This window comes from Manis pentadactyla, chromosome 14 (assembly GCF_030020395.1).
Source record: "Manis pentadactyla isolate mManPen7 chromosome 14, mManPen7.hap1, whole genome shotgun sequence".
NCBI classification, from domain to species: Eukaryota; Metazoa; Chordata; class Mammalia; order Pholidota; family Manidae; genus Manis; species Manis pentadactyla.
In genome coordinates, this window is record NC_080032.1 from 54032186 (window position 1) to 54048358 (window position 16173).

Consider the following 16173-nt stretch of genomic DNA (forward strand, 5'->3'; position numbering starts at 1 on the left):
TATTTTTACAGAGCTGATAGTAAGAAAATAGAAGATCTATATGTCTTATTTTTTCCCATTGTACAAAAATACTGGTAATGCCTTCTTATATTGGGAACTCTCATATGTTATTGCTTTAAGGGACAGGTGGTAGCAATGGCAAGAAAAGGTAAAATGTGTGTGTGCATTTGTGTGCACACATGCGTGTGTGCACGCGCGCATATACGGCATTAACTTTAGGCAGCATTAACTTCAGTCTCCCCGGCTTCGTGAGTTTTTATAAAATTTTATAATCATCTGATATACTTTATCTTGTATATCAAGGGACTTTTTGGCTGTCCTCAGCTTATTATTTATCCCTCCTGTGCCTAGGTGATTTTATAGAAAAAGGGAAAATAGCTATTTGATTCTTTCCAGGTATCATCATGTTGGTTGGCTGGTTACTAGGAAAAGATATCCTGGAAATGTTTACCATTAGTGTAAGGTAAGTTCTGATACTTGTTTGTAAAGTAAAGTGTCTATTGCCTGATTTATTTCTCTGATAGGTATAGCTAGTGTTCCCTTACAGAGGTGTTATATGAACACTTTAGAATGTAATATCTTTATTTAAATAGTTCAGAATTTATATATTGATGTAAACTCTAGGAAACTGAAAACCTATACTAGATGTCTGATATTATCAACCCAACATTACATTTTAATATATAAATAGATAATTAAGGATTGCCAAGTTGAAAACATGAAAGAGAAAGATCACAATATTGAAATCGAATAGTCGGCTACAGAGGGAAATGAAAAATGCAAGAACTAGAAGAAAAAAATAAACACAGAATTTTGTATTTTCAGAGATTTTTGAAGAAACCATACTCATGATAGATGGACAGATTACTGTAGAAAAGGGTCACAGAATAGAAAAGATTTTGGAAATTAAGATTATGATTGCTGACATTGAAAACTCAATTTAAGGGCTATTTATGTTGTTGAAGAGGTCTCCCCCCAAAATGGAGCAAAAAGTCCAAAACAAAATGTAATCAAACTGGGAGAATAACTCAATAAATAACACATCTAACTAATAGGAGTTTCAAAAACAGGTAAGAAATTATATATGAAGCAATACATGAGTATTCATCTGAAACAAGATGTGAAATTTTTGTAATTTGAAAGGATTCTACAGATGCCAAGCAGGATGAAAAATATTCCAACCTAGATACATGCTTGTTTAACAAGTCGGGTCATCTACAAAGGAAGGGGAATAAGACTGGTACCAGACATCTCATTAACAGCTTCAGGTCTCACTGTGGGGCCTTCTTAGCTCACAGACATCTCAGTTCCCAAGGTTTGATGGGTCACATCTGGTCCCTGTGCCCTGAACACGGCAGGGCAGCTTCAGGCATCCCTCTCCCAAGAGTCCTTGCTGCAGTCTGTACAGCAGTTCCTCCTGGGGACAAGAACATGAGAGGACTGTGTGAGTGTGGGCACTGCCAGGGCTTAAAATGTCTCGTGTTCCATAGGAACCAGCATCCCTGGAAACATAACTCTCCAGGGTGCCTGCAAGAAATGTGCAGTTAGTGGAGTCACTACACTTAGGAAACCCAAAGCTGTAAGATAAGTACGTTCTTCCAGTCCATAGACAGTTTATCAGTCAGCAGATCATTTGTCACCAGCAATGTTGCCCAGTAACATAGTTGACATCCTGCCCATATCAGTCAGTAGGGAGACAGAGTTGGGGACTTAACTACAGAGGAGAAAGGATTTTATTAACCCATCATCCACTACAACACTGGATTACACTGAGAGACAGTGGGGCAGTACTATCAGAGTATAAGCGAAATGATTTCAAGTCTGCAAATTTAGGCCTAGCCAAAGCATCCATCCAATTAATTACAAACAAAAGGCAAGTGATGGGAAAATGAATTCCAGCAAAAGGAGTAAAAGGAAGATGGTGATGTGTGTAAGGAGTGGAACTCAACGTAGGCATCTAAGGAGAAGGAATCCTGAATGGCAGCTCTGTAGTAGGTCTAGGAAATGGTAGTTCAAGTGTAAGAACATCAGTGGATAAAAGAAGAAAAATCAATGGATTACAAGGAATAGGTAGGATATGAGTAAGAACTTTAAAGATATTTGTGATACGGTGAAGGAGTATATTATTCCTCAGAGGGACAAAAGTACAATTTGAAACTCTTGGTTTAAATCTCTATTAAAAAGCCCTGGGTTAAATATGAAATCAATTTAAAATGGAGAATATATTTCAGGTATTAACCATTGACATACCATCTGTCAGTTTTTAGTCTGAGTTTCTTTTGAGTGGTTCTGTTTGTGAAGATTGATACATCATGACTTCTGTTCATACTTTAAAGTCTTCCAAAGAATAAAACATTAAAAAATATTTTAATAGAATAAAATCCATTCTATTTTTTAGTATGGATGCATTGTAGTCTTATAAATCTAAGATACATTATGGAATCATGCTGACCTTAGTTTAACTATGTCTTGAAACATATAGCTATTTCATTGACCTAACAGTTATTTCCAACTGTGGCAAAAATGAGTAAAACAATAAGAAAACTAGCACGGTGGAATTGCTTGTAAGGCTGATGTAACAATAAAGTCAATCATCACTATTGTATTATCCTTTTATTTTCTTATTATGTTGCCCAAAATATTGCATCATCATTTAAGAAGATATAAAAGAGGTATGGAGACACAACATTTATAGTCTTTTTTTAAAAAATTTTATTCATTAAACAAAACTTGAGAATTCAGAATTTTTCATTTTCTATCTCAGTGACAGAGAATAATTGACAGAATTTTCACAATTAAACAAACCAGAAGATGAATGCAGAGAGATAAAGAACCACCACTATAGGCTCTTATGGTGAGGGTGAAGTTGAACATGGAAGAGAACCCTCAGCACCGCAAGTCCTTGGGTGGTGATACTCTCAATTTCCCCAAACTCCTGAGCTAATTATGGAGCAGTGTATTTCTAAGGACAGATATGGAAGGACAGGTATTCTCTCCCAGTTAGGCATTCTACAGCAAGGAAGTCATGCAGTCTTTTCCAGCCAAGGACCTGGACCACCCCTTTTGCTAAAAGATACATGGTGGTATTCTTTCGCCTTTTATGATACTTGTTTACCAACATCTGCTTCATACCATTTATAAGTATAGAAATGCTGAAGGCTGGTATGAATATAAAGATGAACAAAAGAAAATAGATGACATGAAGAAAAATTAACTGAATTTGCCACTGTAATTGGTGTTTGTAACTCTAAAAATGAAAATGTTTTGCAATTATGTTAAGATAACTGTCCTGTTTTCAACAAAGTTATGAATCATAAGCATTTATGAAGCTGCATTCTGAAGAAACAAATGCAGAAAGGGGGACTAGAATTTATAAGCCTATAGCCTGTTAGAAATGTTTTTTGAATTTGGAATCACTTTACAAGGTAAATATGTTCCAAGTTCATTCAGGGCAGCTGATGAGCAGTTAGTTGTATCCAAAGGATGTTGCCCATTTTAGATATATATACTTTCAAATCTAGGAACATAGTTTGGGGTTAAAATTCAAATGAAAATTTCTAATGAAATTTTTCACAATCCATTTACTCCTCTGCAAATTACTTATAAAATGACTTACATATAAAAGAATGAAAAGGTCCATTGGATCTACATTGTAAATGATCTGGCCTATTTTTCCTGTTAAATTGAGGGTTAATGGAAGCATAAGAAAAGAGGATTCTGTTTGAACTTAGAATAGTTCAAAAGAGAAAAGAAGTATTAATGATAGCACCTGTTTTCTGACTTCAGTAAAGACTGTTCAGCTAATGGTTTGTGAATGTTATTCACTGGCTTTCAGCTTTTATAATCAACCTGTAAACAAAGCATGAAAAAGTTAATTATGGTTATGGAACAGGATGCTGATGTTACCAAGTTAGATCATGCAGAATAGTAAGTAACAGAACTTGGGATGCAGGAACGGTGTGAGAATGAAGAACAAGAATGCATATATCCTTATGTGTAGCAGAGTTAAGAGCTAATACTTGGAATGGGACAAAAACTCCAGATATTTAATCTGTTCTGAAGCAATTAATTTTTTTTTGTACTAAAATACACATACTGTAAAATTGCCTTTTAAAATACGCGATTGAGTGGAGTTAATTACATTCATAATGTTGTACAGCCATCACCACTAATGGTGTCAGAGCTTTGTCATCACCCCCAAAACAGTCACTTCCCATTCTTTCTCCTCCTGAGCCCTTGGCAGCCATTAAACTGCCTTCTGTTTCTATGGATTTGCCCATTGACATTTCCTGTAAATGCAGTCATACAGTATGTGTCCTTTGGGGTCTGGCTTCTTTCACTTATAATAATTACAAGGTTCATTCATGTTGTGGCATATAACAGTAGTTTTATAGATGAGGAAACTAAACTACACAGGTGAAGTAATAATTTGGGGTCACATAGGTAAAGATAGTGAAGCTAGTTTAAATTCTATGCAGTCTGATGTCAGAACCTATATTGATGTTCTTTAACCCACTATGTTTAAGCTGGCATCTAGTAGATGTCCACTAAATGTTACTCAATTTCCCCTTCTTTTTGAAGGCATTTTTGGGTGTTGACAGTAGTAATTTTGCATTTTTATTAGCCTCTTTTAAGTAAAGCCAACTGAAATTATTGCTGTGGTGTACTGTTTAATTCATACTTCAGTGCTGTGTATATGTTGGTTGTAGTTTGGCTGTAGCAGCGATTCCTGAAGGTCTCCCCATTGTGGTCACAGTTACTCTAGCCCTTGGTGTTATGAGAATGGTGAAGAAAAGGGCCATTGTGAAAAAGCTGCCTATTGTTGAAACTCTGGGTAAGTCTGTGGTAAGAGCATACTTACACAATGATGGGTTAGTTTACATCAATGTTGAATCATCTTTGAGTTTCACAGTTTTGTCTTAGAGGTGTACCTAATGGTGTTTGGGTTGTGCAATATTGAATAATCTTTTAATGACCAAAAGATGTAATTAAAAGTGCATATCACTCAGGATAGTGGACTTTGACAGAAGTCTTACTGCATCATGGAATGTTCTGATACTTAAATCATATAAAAAAATCTATATAACAAACTTGAGTAAAATTAATAGAATTTTTTTTGACATCTCAAGAAAGATAATTGATAAAGTTAATAGATACTAAAATGTCAGCTAAATCAGTTAAATTTGCTGAAAAAACAGTAAGCAATAGATATATTGATTGCTATAACATAACTTCATGTATGATAAGAAAATTGTGCTAACTTTATACTGTGAAACTTTTTTTAATTTAGCAATTTAAAAATGTTGAATTTAATTTCTAGTTTGCATTTTAATATTGAGGGCAAAATATCTTAAAATACAGACTGATAAAACTGTGCTTATATTTAGATATCTTCAAAATTTTCTAGAAAGTATATTATATAAAATTATTATATAAAGCTAATAATGAGTAGCTTTGTAGAAATTCAACTGTAAATAAATAAGAAAACAATCAACATTTATCAGTATGTATTTTAATTTTAGAAACTACTTTATGATGAAGCAAACACAATGAGAGAAAACCATCTACAATTATCAGGTTTTGAGCTTGATTTTGTACGAAATTCAGAGAAGCAGGACTGGCTTCCAGACTGACTGATTTGATTTCATTGTGAACTTGAATGTCTCCTTGATTCTTGGTGATACATAGTGTTTTCTTCTTTAGGTTGCTGTAATGTGATTTGTTCAGATAAAACTGGAACATTGACGAAGAATGAAATGACTGTTACTCACATATTTACTTCAGATGGTCTGCATGCTGAGGTATTCTATATAGATTCTTTTTGAGCAACAGTGTTCCTTTGTTAGGAAACCTAGCTTTGAACGTTCCTAATGCCCCGGTGTCTTAGGCTCAGAGAAGGGCTCTAAGTTAGCCAGCAGTAGAGCCTTTTCCTTCCTGTGTGATTTTCTACCAAGTCTTGATCCCATGCCACTTGTACGTGCCAGTTGCACAGTCCAGAAATGTTGAATCTTCCTTGACACCTCTCTTCAATCATCCCTACATCCATTCATTACCAAACTCTTGATGCTGTTGCTCTATATGCATCTTGAGGGATCTTTAGAACCAAATTTGATCATGTCACTCCCGAAATTAAGCTGCTTCATTGGATTTCTGTTGTGATCTGGATCCTGATGTGTGGCCTTCTCAAGGCCCTACATACGCTGTCCCTTATTTCCTTCTTCAGCCTCACATGCTCACCTTTGCGTTCTGTGTACCAACTACGCTGGGCTCATGGCTCTTCAGGTGTGACAATACTCCTCTTCCTCTGGGATCTTTGCTGCTCTACTTAGGACTATGTAATGCTGCTTCACCTTTTTGTCAATTTCCACCTCATTTCTTTGGAAAAGCTTTGCTGACCACCCAGAGCTGGTTCTGTGTTTCATGTTTCACAGCACTCTATACCTCTTGGTCCTTAGACCAGGTAAAATTTTCTGTCCCTCTTCCTGTTATAAGTTGTAATAGTCCCTAGCACATGTTGCCTAGCAAAGAGCCTGCCACATAGTATGAAATTCTCATTTAATGAATAAATGGATGGATTACTTTATTTATAAAAATTGTATATTGGCCAACTCTTAAGTGCATGTCAGTGGGTATGCACTAGTTAATTTGAGGCTGGATGAGGGCAAGTTCCAGTCCTACCTAGTCTTGGCAGAATTTGTGGCTGGGATGCTCATTCACATTACTATGATGGGTACCATAATTTCAAATGTATTTACAGCTGCTAATTCACCAAGCGAAGTAAGCATTAGCTATTTAACATTAGTTGTAAGTAGGCTTATTTAATTCGTTCTGCACAGGCCTTAAATGAGAGCATTGATACTTGGGGTGTTAGATTTGGTTAAGGATACCCAGTGCTGTGTGGTTTAAGGTGCCTTTCTGGTGACTCAGGAGGGCCACTGGGGTTACATGTGCTCACAGAGTCCAGGTATAGAAGGTTGGGTATGTTTCCCCTTTGGTGTAAAGCCCATAATTCTACATGTTAAGCATTAATCCTTTGTTAATTCTATAAACTGTCTTATTTTTATTGTGAAATTTAACTTTGTGCTTGACTTGGTTTGTTCTAGCCATACTGAGTAAGTATCCAGCTTGTTTCTACCTCTGATTCTTAAAATTGGCATGTAATATGTTATGTGAAAGTAGTTTGTAAATGCTAGGGTCAATCATTTACTGGCTCTGAGCCTGTATATTTACAAGAAGAATTCTGCTTTTGTTTAGGTTACAGGCTTGTCACAAATGTTAGATACAGTAATAGGTTTGAATTCTTAGCAAATTATAGTTATATAAATGAATTGCATAAATTTAAGTTCACTTATGCATAGAGATTTTCATGGTTTATTCTTTTTTATAGTATGTTAATAGAAATAAGATATCAATAATATTAACAGTTACATTAATTATTTTTACAATATGCTGTACATTGTTATAATTCATATAATTCATTGTATAGCTAACTAGGTTTATTATGGAAATTTGAATCTATGTTTCTTTAACTAGCAGATGTTCTTTTAGGTAAATTTAAATGCTTTTCTAGGTATATGTGCTAAAGTGTCATGATGTATAAAATGCTCATTGTAGGTTTTGGTTTTCATGAATAGTGTGACTCTGCTGGTGGTATGTGACCCTCCTTGTGTCCCGTAGGTCACTGGAGTCGGCTACAATCCTTTTGGGGAGGTGGTCCTTGATGGTGATGTTGTCCATGGGTTTTACAGCCCAGCTGTCAGCAGAATTGTTGAGGTGAATACTTGATTCTCTAAGAAAGAGACTTTTCATAATGACTTAGGACATAGTGATGGGTTCATAGCTTATGTGTCTTTCTCTCAGGCGGGCTGTGTGTGCAACGATGCTGTAATTAGAAACAACACTCTAATGGGGAAGCCAACAGAAGGAGCTTTAATTGCTCTTGCAATGAAGGTATGTGCCTGATCTCTCTTCTTTGACATAGGAGCATCATCCTCACAAGAGAGCGTGAGGCCATCAGTTTCTGTATTACTGGTTTTTATGTGTAGAGTGAAGAAAACTCATAGTATTTCACTGCCTTTTGGGAACCAGTTTTATTCTTCCCGGAAATACTAGAGCACAGTGCTTTTTCCGTATAAAGTTGATCCCTTATATTCAAGATACAAACTGATGACCAGTGATGGATTTCTTCTTGTGAAAAAATGTACATTGCTCCTGTCTTCCATAATATTTAGAGTTTTATATGACAGCCTTCATATTCATAAATGTGTGTAATTGCTGATAAATACTAACTTTCACATGAGTGAAAGCAAATTCTTTAGTATTTCCATGTAAAGATGTTAAGGCCATTGTGAGATAAGCTTTTCTTTTCCCAGTCTTCCCTTTTCCTCCTTTATAGACTTAAAATTTGTATTTGTATTGGGGAGATGGGATACTTGCTCTTAGTACTGTACTGACCCTATCATCTATCCCAGTTGATCTCTTCTCATTTGATTAAATGAGGGACCTCAAACTCCAATCTGTTATTCCCATAACAAAACTAAAACTCCTACTTTTACGAGCAGTCTTAGAAAACCTCCAGACTGGTGTGAAACAGAATGCCTCTAAATGAGGTTGCTTGAATTGAGTATCCAGTATAGAAATGTAGGTTCTTACAACATGTTTAATAAAACACAATTGTTTTTTTTACAATGTGTATTTCCATAACAGAAAACTGCATTTCATTACCATTTGTTCCCCTCGTAACTAAAATAGCATAGTATAACTTTTAAAAAGATATTCAAAAGCTGAATGTGTTAACAAGTACTTATTGAGTTAAACTTTTATGTCTTTGAGAGATAAAGAAAGTGAAACCATCTTCGTGTGGGTGGAGACCTGACATTTTAGGTAGGGAGTTAACACCAACAAGCTTAGAACAAATAAAAGGCAGACCAAGATAATAGTAGATGGATAGTTAACTCCCAAATATTGAGCCACATATAAGAACAATGCAAATCCAGACTTGGAATCTGGGCTTTGATGGATAAGAAAGGTTTAGATAGGAGGTAAACCCAGGAAAGAGCAAGAATAAAAGCATGGAGAAATAAATAGCATAGAGTGGATTGTGGCTCATGAATTAATTAACCTGGATGAAGTGTGGAGCCGGGAGGATCTCAGATAGGCTATGTGGTGGGTTTCTCGGGGACCTGTGAAAGCCAGGAGGAAGAGTCTGAACCATTTCAGTAGACAATAGAAATCAGTAAGTTGAGTTTTTTGAGTATTTAAAAAATGTTTTCTGACTTGTTTGGAGGAAAATGAAAAGGGTACTGGGAGGGAGAACAGCTATATGAACTAGGTCATCGTCAGAATATCAAGTGACGCAGTGTAAGGGACTGTAGGGTGGGTGGCGGCAGTAGGCAAGATAGATTTGAATCCTAAGAAGTGAGGAATCTGAAGCTCCTATTGATTACATATGCTCAATATTGGTTGGGTACCTTTATTTATTTGTCCTGCTTCCTTCCACAGTTTGTGCCAGCAGAGAGTAAATTTAGTCAGTGTTTAAGATTTGGTGTGTAGACACTGCAGGTAGCACACCTGGGACCGTGTCTCCACACCCAGACTTTCATGTTGAGCATGAGTGCTGTTAGCCAGGGAAACACAGCGCATAGAGACTATTCATCACCAGTGTTTAAACAGTAACCTAGGTTTCTCTAGCCGGCCTAGCTACATGTTTTGACCCTTTTTCTTTGTTCAAGGAGAAAACAGTCACATGTTGGTGAGAATTAACTTTCTGTTTGTGCCATATAGATGGGTCTCGATGGACTTCAACAGGACTATATTAGAAAAGCAGAATACCCTTTCAGTTCTGAGCAAAAATGGATGGCTGTTAAGTGTGTGCATCGAACACAGCAGGTATCCTTCCATTTCGAGATTTGACTTATATCTTGTTTAACATAAATGATTATTTGCCATTTACCTTTATAAACCATCATTGAGCATAACAAAGACGTATTGCTTTAAAGTGCATCAATTCATAGTACACTTCTCCCTTGCTGTTCTCCTGGTCTCTGGATTCATGCTTCCAGTTTTGCTGTGTGAGCAAAAACAACTTAAAAGAGTTGGAGCCTGGGCTCAGTTTCCTGGAGGCTGTGACATCAAGTTCGTTCAGAGTCCGTTTTGTTTTTGCTCACAGTCTGCTACAGGTCTTTTGACTGTCTGTTGTCAGTCTGTTCTTGCACTGAAGGAATGTCTTGTCTTCAGAACAAACAAAACCACATTATTTTGTGGCAGAGGGGTTATCAAATGTGCTTAATTCATGTTTGTTGTCCAACTTACAAACTGGCAGAAGGATGTGCACTCTGCTGTTGAAGCTTCTGCCTTGTCTGGGTGCTTGAGACATTTTACACAGTTAGTGAAATAAGAGTCCTTAGTGATCAACAGTGTCTATCACTCATCATTGCTATTACCGGCTTGATGCTTAAACTTACTTTACCCTTAAAAAATATATTTTGTATGTTTATTTTTATTTAGGAATTAGGAATTCCTAATTAGTTAGGAATTAATAATTTGTTATATGTTTTCATGTGTAAGCAAACATTTTGAAAACAATCACATCTCTAGATGCGAATGAGCAAGAGGATTTCCCCTCACCATTAAAAGTTGGAAGTGTACTGGTTTTCAAAAAGGCCAAGTTGGCCAATACTGAGCTTGTGACTAAGAGTCCTCTTGGAACTGTGTTCATGAGGGGAAGAATGATTTCTCTTTAACCTTTCAAGGAATTTCTGTAAATTCTTGGGAAGGGAGACAATTGTAAACAAAACTGTAAAAATAAAATGCCTGTTACTTTCAACCCTGTTATGTGAAGCTTTCAAAATTTGCATTAGAATTAGTGATTTCCAGGTGATGTACCTTGACCATCTAGTTGTATGGCAAGAATATATGTGAGTTTATTTGGGAAGTCTTTTTCTTTACATTTTATATACCATCACACAGTACTTTAAGGTAATGTAGCCCATGTAAAGTTCAATGATTTTGATTTTGGCTATTTTGAACTAACTTCACCAAACTGTCCGTTGGAAATTGTATATTGAATCTTATTGGTTGTGGGAGTGGGGGATTGGGAGTGGGATGGTATAAATTTGGTAAGATTTGTGTGATGGTTTTTTTCATTTGCTGATCTAAAGGGTTCCTCTTACAAAGTAAAATGAACCAACAAAACTGACAAAACTCAAACCCACTGACCTGACTCAGGATTGAGAAGAGGTCAGTCTGGCGCCATGTGGCAAACTCACCAATTTAAAAACAACCCAAGTGGCTCAAGTAGACTGTCCGTAGGACACTGTCATTTGAATATGACAATATATATTTATTCTGTCCCTGGAACCTGCCAAAATGACAACCAACAAATAAAAGGTATAACTAAGAAAGAGGAAGTCTGGGAATGACTCAGGGCAATAGGTATCTTTGAAGGTGGGGACTAAGGCATAAATCTCCATGAAAACAGGAGATCAGGTTGAAATTCTCAGCAAGGAATCACAGGAATTCTGCCAAGTACCTTACCTTTCTTATTCTTGAGGCTGGACATTAGCCCTTTCTACCCTTGTAGAATGTCGGAAACCTCATCCTGGAGGTAAGAGTGGAGGACAGAGTTAAGGCTTAAAACTGAAAACAGAATGATCAAGGGGTAAGTAATTGCCCTAAAGAATAAGCCTCTAGGCCCACACTCTACTTTCTTAGAATGCCTGCACTCAGGCATCTCCCTCCCCTTTTTCTGTGAGTCGGAAGGCTGAAGAATTAGAGAACCCGACTGATCCCAGGGAGATTGTGGCAGTACAGAGTATTCCAAAGCAAGCTCTTTGTTCATGGCATGAATTTCTCCTGGGCTTCATCTCATCCTATAGCAAGGGCCACCAGTTGATAAGCTCTCCCAGTTTCTAGGCAGCTTCTAGACCTTTAATTGCTCCAGTCTTGAATATAAACGGCTAGTCAGGGATAGCTAGATATTTGGAGGAAGTCTTCAGTATGAAAGGCACAGACCAAACCAACAAAGAAAGGGATCTCAGAGAAACAAAGGTAATGCTGGATGCTGAAGAAAATTTTCAAAGATAATAAAAAAATGACAAAAAAATACTTTAAATAGAAAGTTTTAAAAATAAATTCATGGTATCTAATAAGAAAGTAGAGCCAAAAAGTCAGAGGTGGATGATATGAAGGATGAAATAAAGAAAATTGAAAAATAATTGTAGGAGATCCAGCATCCACCTACTAGTGGTAACAGGAAGGGTGAACAGAAAACGGGAAGATCTGACGAAAGACACCATAAAGTTTCCCAGATGAATGACTTCAGCTTCTAGAATAAAATTGCCCTGTCAGCTGCTCAGCACACTTTTTTACACAACATTGGACTCTGGAGGCTTGAAGGTTAATAGAGCCTTCTAATGGAGAGGAAATTTATTTCCAGCTGAACTTGAATGTGAGGATAGAATAGATGTGTTTTCAGGCATTTCAAGTCTCAAAGAGTATTTCCTACATATCTTTTCCTGGAAATATACTGATGGGTATATTCTTCAAGATAAGAGAATAAACTAAGAAAAGGAGGACTTAGAACCCAGTGAGTTCTAACCAGGAGGGTGTAAAGAAGCCCCAGGGGGAGATGAAGGGAAGGACCTGGGTACCAGTCTGAAGCAGACTACAAATTAGCCACCTTAAGTTAGAAAAGGAAAGAGAACAAGACTCAGGGAGGGACGCCTTCAATAATGTGGGCATGATAGCTTATCTGCTCATATGGTCATGTGGAAAGTATCATTGAGAAGGGCTTTATATTACACGGAAGAGTCTGGGAATAATTGGCAGTAATTATAAGGAAAACTAAGCAAATAAGATAGAGACAGTTATTAATTTTATTAAAGATAAAGCTTGAACAGGAGAAGAAATGTATTTGATCTGTGTTGGCCATGGAAACAGCATTGTGCCTTCCTGCTGTCTCCCTACCCCCTAACATGTGCTCACTAGTTAGTCGGGATGCAGGCAGGCTGTGTCTCATGTGAGCATGCAGTGCTGTGGCAGGGGCAATGCCTAACACATTAGGCACTGGACCCTAAAATTTCCATGTGGAAGTGATGTAAGTACTTGTCAAAGCAAGTGACACGTGATTTCAAAGTGGGAGGGGGAGGCAGGGAAATACCTTCCTTCCATGTGCCTGCAGAGAAAATGGGTGTTCATGAACTGTTCTGGTTAGGACTCCCACTTCACTTAGCAGTGGGAGTCAACACAAACAATACTGCCAGATTTTGCTTTATACGGACAGGGAGAGGAGGAATAGGCAGTGGGGATGGCTGCACCGTTACCTGTCAAAATGGACATTGTATAAAATTGATAAGGGAAAAAGTAGCAGTATAAATGTATTTTAAAACATGGAGATAAACTCCAAGAAAACTGCCAGAAGAGTTAAAATTAGTTTCCCTTGTGGAGTGGAACTAGAAGGTTTGGACCAGGACTGCAGGTTTTGGTTGTAAGCTTTTGTGTATTACTTTACTAGGATAAAGAGTAAAAGTTTAGGTAATAGTCATAATTAGAAGGTGGTTGGAGAATGGAATGGGATCACCTATATACATGTAACAGTGGCTAACAAAGCCTGAACCATTGCTGTGGGCTTATGTGAGCTCTCTTTTTCTTCCCTGTTATGCTGGGAGTTTCTCCAGTCTCAGAGTGCTTAACCCAGGGCCTGATGGAGCACTGCCTTCAGGGTGTGCAGGTGCGGGTGGGAAGGAGATGCTGTTTTCTATGGAGGGTGCAGAAAATTCACACATAGTACTTTTAGTATTCAGAGTTCAAGTGCCAGTCAAAGTCTTAGGCTTGAGTGACTTCCCTGGATATGATGAGAAATGCATGTCACTTGTCTAATTTAGATTCCAATGGCACATGTGTCCAAGCTGAAATTAACTTGAATTCATTTGCTATGTGTTTTCTTCTTAGGACAGACCAGAGATTTGTTTCATGAAGGGTGCTTATGAACAGGTGATTAAATACTGTACCACATACCACAGCAAAGGGCAAACCTTCACCCTCACCCAGCCACAGAGAGAGCTGTACCAACAAGAGAAGGTGCGCATGGGCTCAGCGGGGCTCAGAGGTAAGCCGTTTCGGCGCATTCCTTCTGTTTGCAGGCAAGCCTGCTTCACCTGATCTGTACAGCTCCACTCCAGCCTTTGTCGGACCCACCATTTCTGAAGTGTTATGTTTCAATTGACTAATTGGCCCCCAAAATATGGGGAGTCAGGAATGTAGCAAAATGGGACATGTCTAATTCTTAAGAAACCTGTGAGAATGGAGAATAGGAGAAATGAAGTCATGTTACTCCTTCCGTATTTCATCACGTTAACTATCTTATTTCTTTTTTTCTATTTTGCTATCGTTAATACCAGTCTTATTTCTTAATAGCTCAAAAATGCTTCCCTAAATACTGAAGAGGTAAGCCTCTAACTTGTCCTTTAAACTGAGGTGATTGCTTACTCGTTCTTTGTCTGCTGATGGCCTTCCCTTGCTGCTCACCAGAGAGGTGATGACATGCCCAGAGTCTTGACTGAACAGTAACGGGAGGGTCTACTGCATGCACACCTAGCAGGCCACTTTTCCTTAGGGACATCAGTGATGGATTGATGAGGCAGGGTTGGGGTCATGGGTGTTTTTTACAGTTGACCCTTGAACAACGTGAGTTTGAACTGTTTGGGTCCACCTAATGCATGTTCTTTTCAATAAAATACCAGTATCTGTGATTGGACAAAAGAAGCAGATATCACATGTGATGTGGTTGATAGAAATGGATGATCTTTTTGATGTATTTTTGAATTGGGTTTGCTAATATTTTGTTGAGTATTTTTGTACTTATGTTCATCAGGGATATTGGTCTGTAATTTTCTTTTTTTGTGGTGTCTTCACCTGGTTTTGATATTAGAGTGATGCTGGCCTTGTAGAATGAGTTTGGGAGTGTTCCCTCCTCTTCTACTTTTTGGAAAACTTTAAGGAGGATGGGTATTAGGTCTTCACTAAATGATAAAATTTAGCAGTGAAACCATCTGGTACAGGCGTTTTGTTCTTAGGTAGTTTTTTGATTACCAATTCAGTTTCCTTGCTGGTAATTGGTCTGGTCAGATTTTCTGTTTCTTTCTGGGTCAGTCTTGGAAGGTTGTATTTTTCTAGAAAGTTGTCCGTTTCTTCTAGGTTATCCAATTTGTTAGCATATAATTTTTCTTCATATTATTTCATAATTCTTTGTATTTCTGTGGTGTCCATAGTGTTTTTTCCTTTCTCATTTCTGATTCTCATTTCTGGTCTGTTTATGTGTGTAGACTTTCTTTATTTCTTGGTAAGTCTGGCTAGGGGTTTAATCTATTTTGTTTATTTTCTCAAAGAATCAGCTCCTGCTTCCATTGATTGTTTCTTTCTTTTATTATTCTCGATTTTATTTATTTCTGCTCCAATCTTTATTATGTCCCTACTCCTACTGACTTTGGGTCTCATTTGTTCTTCTTTTTCTAGTTTCATTAATTGAGTTTAGACTGTTCATATGGGATTGTTCTTTCCTGAGGTAGGCCTGTATTGCAATATACTTCCCTCTTAGCATGGCCTTTGCTGCATCCCAGAGATTTTGTGTTGTTGAATTATTGTTGTCATTTGTCTCCATATATTGCTTGATCTCTGTTTTTATTTGGTCATTGATCCATTGATTATTTAGGAGCATGTTATTAAGCCTCCATATATTTGGGGGCTTTTTCATTTTCTTTGTGTAATTTATTTCTAGTTTCATACCTTTGTGATCTGAGAAGCTGGTTGGTACAATTTCAATCTTTTTGAATTTACTGAGGGTCTTTTTGTGGCCTAGTATATGATCTATTCTTGAAAATGGTCCATGTGCACTTGAGAAGAATGTGTGTTCTGTTGCTTTTGGATGGAGTGTTCTGTTGATGTCCTTTAGGTCCATCTGTTCTAATACGTTGTTTAGTGCCTCTGTCTCCTTACTTATTTTCTCTCTGGTTAATCTGTCATTTGGAGTGAGTGGTGTGTTGCATTCTATTTCCCCCTTTAATTCTGTTAGTATTTGTTTCACATATGTAGGTACTCCTGTGTTGGGTGCATAGATATTTATAATAGTTGTATCCTCTTGTTGGACTGACCCCTTTATCAATACGTAATGTCATT

At 37.3% G+C, this 16173-nt stretch overlaps 1 protein-coding gene across 6 annotated transcripts in view; it reads left to right on the forward strand.

Moving 5' to 3' along the window:
- ATP2C1 (ATPase secretory pathway Ca2+ transporting 1) overlaps positions 1–16173 on the forward strand; it is a 194496-nt gene that overhangs the window by 142658 nt on the left and 35665 nt on the right. For all 6 annotated transcript variants that reach the window (XM_057491448.1, XM_036894770.2, XM_057491450.1 and 3 more), the window contains 7 exons: positions 397–463; positions 4710–4834; positions 5704–5801; positions 7678–7773; positions 7861–7950; positions 9784–9888; positions 13951–14107. In XM_057491448.1, coding sequence (XP_057347431.1) covers positions 397–463; positions 4710–4834; positions 5704–5801; positions 7678–7773; positions 7861–7950; positions 9784–9888; positions 13951–14107 — 738 coding nt within the window. The remainder of the gene's footprint in view (positions 1–396; positions 464–4709; positions 4835–5703; positions 5802–7677; positions 7774–7860; positions 7951–9783; positions 9889–13950; positions 14108–16173) is intronic.